The 7,513-nt window shown below is 47.6% G+C and overlaps 1 protein-coding gene across 1 annotated transcript; it reads right to left on the bottom strand.

Moving 5' to 3' along the window:
- Nucleotides 1-5,386: 5,386 nt before the first annotated feature.
- Htr1a (5-hydroxytryptamine receptor 1A) lies at nt 5,387-6,712 on the bottom strand. Its single transcript, XM_042691063.1, has one exon. It carries the CDS (start codon nt 6,653-6,655, stop codon nt 5,387-5,389), a length of 1,269 nt encoding a protein of 422 aa, XP_042546997.1. The 5' UTR covers nt 6,656-6,712.
- Between the last annotated feature and the right edge of the window lie 801 nt (nt 6,713-7,513).

Below are 7,513 nucleotides of genomic sequence, written 5' to 3'. Positions count from 1 at the left end.
CAGATAGAGCTTCATGGACTTTTCTGTCTGATCTACAGCAGAACCAAAATCCTCCAGGTTTCAGCCTCCTGAACAGTTAAGATTACAATCATGAGCCACCCATGCCTGTTATATAGGATTATTTTAGCCTGACATTTAATTGCTTCGAATGGTTTAAGCATCTTTATCCATACTTATCCACTACAATGCAAATATTCTACTGTCACTAAAAGTATGTAATTGGTATTTCTGGAGCAGATTTGGAGGTCCTGGTAGAGAAACAAAGCTAGTATACCTTTGACCAAAGAATGGTCATTTTCTTTACGAAAGATTGTATACTTTGGCTAAGAAATCAGTTTTGAAAGGGTTACATTAAAGAGTAGTAGGGAGGAAAGGAGGATATCTACTTACCTAAGATCAGCCAAATCAATCCTGGCAATCAATTTGGTGATAGATGTCACAGACAGATCACCCTAATGAGTGATCTTCTAATGGGCTACTAAGAAGATCTGCTCTTCCCCACTTCAAATTTAGATGTGCTGTGAAAAATAATTGTCCGGATTGAAAAATTACTTGAGTGTAAACTACTTTGTCTTGTACCTTCTGTTCTCACTTCTGCTCTTACTATATTTAAAACATATTCCTCTTAGTTTCCCCAATCCTCCTTCCTTTAGCTTCAGACCCATAGACTCTCCTTCCTCCTGACCCCTTTAGGTTGATCCAACACATGGAGACTTTATGTGTGCATCTTTCTCTATGTTTATTCCTTGCATATCAACCCAGGTTGTTAGTCAGCATCTAGCAACCCAAACAAAAATTCCATCACAGGCAATCACTTACCAGAAAATACGTTTTTTGTTACCTCCTCAAGCATGCCTGCCCATTGAGCCCACCCCTCACCTACCCAGACATCAGTCCCGGATGTTCTATCCAGGTTTCCCTGCCTACTCCTCCCAACTCATCCCAGGCAAGAGTAGTCTTTGTCCTCTGACTGACTATGGAACCAAATTTCTGCAATTCATCTTTAGGTAGCACTTTTATTCTTCCAAAAGTAGTTACTTAGGCTTAATAGATTATTCATGCATACCTATTAGTACTAATAGGTTGAAAACTCCACCAGAGTGACAGTATTTCATATTATTTTTAAGTTCAATTGGTATATTGGTATTTTAATATTTTCGAACAGTAGTGAGTCTCGATAGTCACACTGGCAGTGGCTGCTAACAATCCCTTCTCTTAGTTGTGGTGTTGATAGAGACCTCCAGAAGGCCTGTAGGAAACAGCAAGCCAGGGTCCCCAAGGAAGAAGAAAAGCCAGAAGAGAAACACGGGCAACAAAAAGTGATACTCTGATTCCTAAAGAGATATGGGGATACCTTTACATAAAACTTTTCAAATAAGAAACCTCACAGACTTGTCATTCTTTCAGTCCTCTTGATTTTACTTTTCATTATTGAGATAATGTGTATACATTAACATGTATATGTCTCTATACATATATTACCTGAATCAACTTATGATTGTTCTCTGCTGTGGCCATAATTGCACTGACCTTGGTTTGCCCTTGAGATTTAATGGAGCTTTTATTATCCTCTAGCCATTATTCTGACACCAGAAAGCAGTAGGTTTAACAAACATAATAGAAACAAGAAGTGTTACTGATGATTCCAGTAAAAAAAAAAAAAGATAAATTAAGAATTAGTTTAACAGATGCTCTATAACAGATGAGTGGATCAAGAAAATGTGATAGATGTATACAATGGAATTTTACTTATCTATTAGAACATTACTGTGTCATTTGCAGGGAAATGAATGGACCTGGGGGGAAATTATGTTAAGTGAAGTAAGTCAGACTCAGAGAAAGAAATAGCACGTTTTCTCTCATATGTGGAAGCTAGATCTAAAGTACAAACATGCATGATAATAACATATACAGGGCTGTATGCATGAACACACAAACTGACTAATGGGTGGCATACTTTGGGGAGAAATCCAAAGGGGTAACTTTTCTGAATAAGTAATTAACTGTTTACTCACATAAACAGAAACATAGGAAGCAGAAACATATTTGGGGAGGCAATGAGTGGAGGACCAGAAGTAGAGCGAGAACAGGTGAGCAAACGCAGTCATTATCTTCAATGTACATTACGTAAAGAGTGAACTATGTAACCGTAGAGTAGGGCTAGAAAGGGGAATAATGAGGAAGAACAATGAAAGGGGTAACATTGATCAAGGTACACTATATTATAACCTGACTTATAGAGCTGTAATCTCTTTATACAACCACTTAATAATAAAAATTTAAAAAGAATTACTTTTCACATAGTGAAAATTCATACATCCAGAACCCTATTCTCAAATAAGACCAGCAAGAAAATACTTCTCTACTTCTGAAGTGACAAAATCCTACACACTGAGGTGTTCCCTACTGAAACCATTTTTTCCAGCCAGATGTTAGAGGGGATAGAAGGTTACAGCCAAGCTAGGCTTACTGCTTTTCAAAGGTGGGGTGGGCCTAAGTTGCTCCCAGTAAATGCTGTATTTCTCCTTGGCCTGTTTTCTTGCCTTGCCACAGTAATTAGACAGATGCCTAAAGCGAATTTTGCAGGGAACTAGATGCACATAAGGAACAATGCACGGCTTCATGCCTACACTATAGGATGATTTTGTATTTTAAGACTAATTTTGATTTTTAAGAAATAAATTAGAGGATGAATTTGGGTGTTAAAAACTAAATATTTGTAAACTATTTTCTCTTAATATTTCTGTGTGTCAGACCCCTTACATGTATAGCAGGATCTTCTCCTAATACTACATTTTACCTTTTAAAAAAATTATGCCTAAATATAGTCAGACACATTCAGATTCTGATAAAAGAAAGATACATGACTTACTTATATAAGTTTATTGTAGCATTGCCATTGTTAAAGTCCTTTATTGTGACAGTGGAAAGTGAAGGCCAATTTCGATGCATAAATAGTTTACCTTAATACAAGTTACTTTAAATAAAAAGGCTGGGGAGGGGTTCTCTTGAATTTATTTCTCTAGTTTCTTGGTTGCTTTGCAATATTACCACTGGATTTCCCTTCTCCATCTTGGGTAAATCCTCCAAAACAACAACAAATATCCCAAAAAGTGTCCATACAATTTCCAATGTAATACTTACTGCTAAAGGCATACTACAGAGGATTGAATTTAGGACATTATAATAATTTGTCAAATAGTTTAGTAAGTTTCATTGATTGTATAGTTCTAGTTCGATTATTGTAAGCCAAAATGCAATTGAAATTTCAAGTGAATGCTACTTGTACTGGACTAGTCTACCTTATCTTCACAGAGCTCCCTAACAGTCTTACCTGTGTCTAAAAAAATCATCTTCAAAGTTACTTAATGGGATATGTTAAAAAAAAAAAAAAACTACACCCACCACATGGAGGCTTTGTTCAGTTTGGCAAATAGCATATAATGGCTTCCAGTGACACAGTCAACCTTCGGCCTTCTTTTTATAAACACAAACGACTATTTCATTGGCAACTTCTGCAATCTGTAAAAATGCAACACAGTTCTCAAAATAGCAGATGAAATCATTCAAACGGTACAGTTGAAGGGAGAATCGCCAAGTTGGTGGCATTACTGGGAAATGAAACTTATTCATCCGAAAATAAGAGGTTAGACTCTAACTCCGACAAATCTCAATTCTCCATCAAGTTTGGAAATTTACATTCAAGCGCAGCACCAGAATTACTTCCCTTTCCGGGGACAGCAAAAATTCTAACAGGCTTCTCAGATGAAAGAAAAAAAAATAGTGGGAGAAAAAGCTTGAAGCATTCCACAAATTCAAAGGACACACACCACACACAGTTTCCCTCCGTAGAACTGGCGTTTTAAGGCCAGGAAACAGTTTAACTCGAAGATTCTCAAACTCTGCAGAGACAGCACCCCCAGATTAGTCCTTTGGGATCCCACTTCTTAAAAGTCTATGCCTTTGAGATCTTAGAAAGTGCTAACCTAATGGGACCAGGCGTTTGAAAGCCCAGCATCCCTGCTTGGAAATGGAAATTCTGCTAATGTTGTGTGTGCTGGATGTCCTTTGGAACAAACCCAATGTCCTGTTGGAAGGGGACAAGAGACAGCATTAAGAGGGAAAAGTCTGAAACCCATGGATAAAGTTGCCATTTCAAGTTCCACTGGGAAAGCTGCGGGAGTCTGGTTCTGGGAGCCTGGAAGTCGTCTTCCTTTTTGCCCCAGGCTAGCTTTCCCATCCCGTAGCACCCACAGCTTTCTTGATCTCTCTAGTTGGCAAGAGCTTGGTAGAATCCAGGGCTACCAGCTTGGCAAACCGCAAAGGGGCATCCCGGGCCATGAGCCGGGGTGACCCAGTCTGCGAAAACCTGGGCTACCTGGCGGTACGCGGGGCGGGACCGCATTAGAAGCGGCGGGGCGCGCAGATCCCAAGCTTTTCCTGTTTCTGGCGCGCGCTGTGCAGCTGTCGGGCGCCTCCCGCAGTAGCTTAGTGGCGACGCCAGGCCTTACAGACGATCCTGCAACCTACACAACCCCCAGGCCTCTCTCCCACAGTCTGATTGTCAGTTTCTTTGGTGAGTGCTGACAACAAGGCGGCGGGAGCAGACGAAATGGTCCTGGGTCCCTTCTGTCCCGCCTGCTAGCCACTCGTTTTGAGTCCAAGGAAACCCAGCGAGTAGGGGCTGTGCACGGGGGGGGAGTTAGTCTGCGAGTCCACGCAGGGAGATGGAAATTCTTGGCGCCGCTGGCACCCAGCGAAGTCCGGCCGAGCGCTTTGCCCAGGCTACTTCGGGGGGGGGGGGGGCAACGAGGGGAAGCAGGGTGAGAGCCAATAAAAACGGGCGTTTACAAGGCGGGAGGGCCGGAACAAAGTCCCGACCCTCCAAGTCAAACCTGTTACCTGGCGTCTCAGGGACCCGGGTTGGGGGTGAGTGGGGAGGAGCCTTCGTGGGTGCGTGGCTGTGTGCACAGTTGGTTTGGGGATCTGGGTTTTTCTGCCTCGATTCTCTGAGGTTTAAACTTCCACCGCGGAAATCTGGGGTACGGAAGAGCGAGACCGGAATTGCTGTGATCACAACTGATGCGTGGCCAAAGCGTGAGCATAAAGTGGCTTCTCTGACGCTGGAAATGTTTGGCCCCGGGGAATGCACAGCCGCGCCCTCCCGTGGCGCACGGGGGTCGAAGAAGAAGAGGAGGGGAGATCTGCAAGGTGTGGGCGCAAGTTGACAGAGTCCGAGGGAAAGTAGTGAGTTGGCCTAAGCCTTGATTCCGGAGGGCTGCTGGGGTGCAGACAGAAAGGGGGACCTCCCCCCACCCCTTGATCCTGTTGGCCCCTCCTCGCCTGCTCCACTTCCTCCTCCCCCACCACCAAGGTGCTGAAATCATCACCGGCGGCAGAACTTGCACTTGATGATCTTCTTAAAGGCATTTTGGAAGTCCTTGTTGAAGTAGGCGTAAATGATGGGGTTGAGCAGAGAGTTGGCATAGCCCAGCCAGTTGATGATGGCGCCCAACAGCTCGGGCATGTGGCAGCTGTTCTCACAGAAGGGCAGGACCAGGGCCACGATGAAAAAGGGCAGCCAGCAGAGGATGAAGGTGCCCATGATGATGCCCAGCGTCTTCACCGTCTTCCTCTCGCGGGCCAAGGCCATCTTGCGCTTTGCCTCGGCGTTCCGCTCGTTTTTCCTCTCGAAGGCGGCGAGGGCCCCGGGGGCGGCAGCCGCCTCCCTGGGCAGCGGCAGGTGCTCTTTGGAGCTGCCCACTCGGTGCACCTCGATCTCCTCCACAGCGGCGCCAGCGTCGCCCGGCCTCACGGCGCCGTTGGCGCAAGGAGCCCCCGGCGCCTGGGGCTCCACGCCCGGCCTCCAGTCTCGGCTACCTGGCTGTCCGTTCACGCTCTTCTTGTGTGGCAGGGCGGGCGACGTCCCAAGACGAGGCTCGGCTCTCTTCTTCTCCACCTTCTTGACCGTCTTGCGGATGCGAAAGCGCGCCGCTCTGAAGATGCGCCCGTAGAGCACCAGCATGAGCAGCAGCGGGATGTAGAAAGCGCCGAAAGTCGAGTAGATCGTGTAGCCGTGGTCCTTGCTGATGGTGCACGCGTCGGGGTCCGAGCGGTCTTCCGGGGTGCGCCAGCCCAGCATGGGCGGGATGGAGATGAGGAAGCCAATGAGCCAAGTGAGCGAGATGAGCGCGGCGGCGCGCCGCGGCGTCCTCTTGTTCACGTAGTCGATGGGGTCAGTGATCGCCCAGTACCTGTCGAGCGCAATGGCGCACAGGTGCAGAATGGACGAAGTGCAGCACAGCACATCCAGGGCGATAAACAGGTCGCAGGTGACTTGGCCCAGCGTCCACTTGTTGAGCACCTGGTACAGAGCGGCCATGGGCAGCACCAGCACTGACACCATGAGGTCGGTGACCGCCAACGAGCCGATGAGATAGTTGGCCACATTCTGGAGGGAACGCTCTAGGGCGATGGCAGCCACCACGCACGCATTGCCCAGGACCGCGCAGAAAATGAGCGTGCCCAGCAGCAGCGAGGTGATCACTTGGTAGCCGAAGGTCACGTCGGAGATGCCAGTAGCGTTGCCGCCTGTCCCGAAGGGCACCTGGGACGACGTGGTATTGTTGCCCTGACCGAGGCTGAGCACATCCATGCCTGCCTGCGCTCCCGCCGGGGGAGGGGGAGGGGGGACAGCGCCGCAGAGTCTCTCCCTCGCCCCTCCCGCCCCCCGGGGTCTTCCTCCTTGGGTCGGGAATTTCAGGGGGAGGGGAGGCTGGGACTCAGGCAGGAAGTTCTTACTGCTTTGGCGAAGGCATCTGGCACGAGTAGCTTCTTAGGACCCGAGCTCCCTTGGCTCCCGAAGTCCAGGGCGCTCAGAGGCTCCGGCTAGAAAACTGGAGGTAGCTTGAGATCCGCTCCCAAATCTCTGGGTGGCAAAGTGGAGGCTGTGATGTCTGCCTCTCGCTGTCCATTTTACTTTGCCGCTGCCCAACTAAGATGCCAGAGCCAGAGTCTCCCTCACTAAAACAAAAAACAAAAACAAACCAACAAAACCCACTCTCCAATCCCCCGAAGTGTCTGGACTAGAGAAAGCCCATCCTCCACGCTCCTTCTGTGGCCTCTTCTTACTGCCCTCCCTACCTCCCTACCTCTCCTTTACTCTCCCTCCTGTTTTTCTCTTCAGATCTCCCTCCCTGCTTCATGCCACTAGCCGTCCCTTTCAGTAGCCTTCTTCTTGCTCAGCACCCTTTCTGCATTTCTCTAAGTGTTGCTCCAACAGCCACTCTCCCTTCCTCCCACGCTAACCTTCCTCTCCCAGCACTTCCCCAACCCCGAGTGTCTCCTTCCTCTAGGTCCCCGCCCTCCTCTCCTTCAAGCCCAGCTTCTTTACATTCCAGTCCCTTTTTGTTGACAGACTCAGCACACACACACACACACACACACACACACACACACACACGCACACAATCTGCAGGTCTGACCAATGTTGTTACAAATAAAAGCCTCCTCC

Source organism: Dipodomys spectabilis, unplaced genomic scaffold, assembly GCF_019054845.1.
Source record: "Dipodomys spectabilis isolate Male_0828 unplaced genomic scaffold, ASM1905484v1 ptg000140l, whole genome shotgun sequence".
Classification (NCBI taxonomy): domain Eukaryota; kingdom Metazoa; phylum Chordata; class Mammalia; order Rodentia; family Heteromyidae; genus Dipodomys; species Dipodomys spectabilis.
This window is presented reverse-complemented; position numbering and strand designations above follow the sequence as displayed.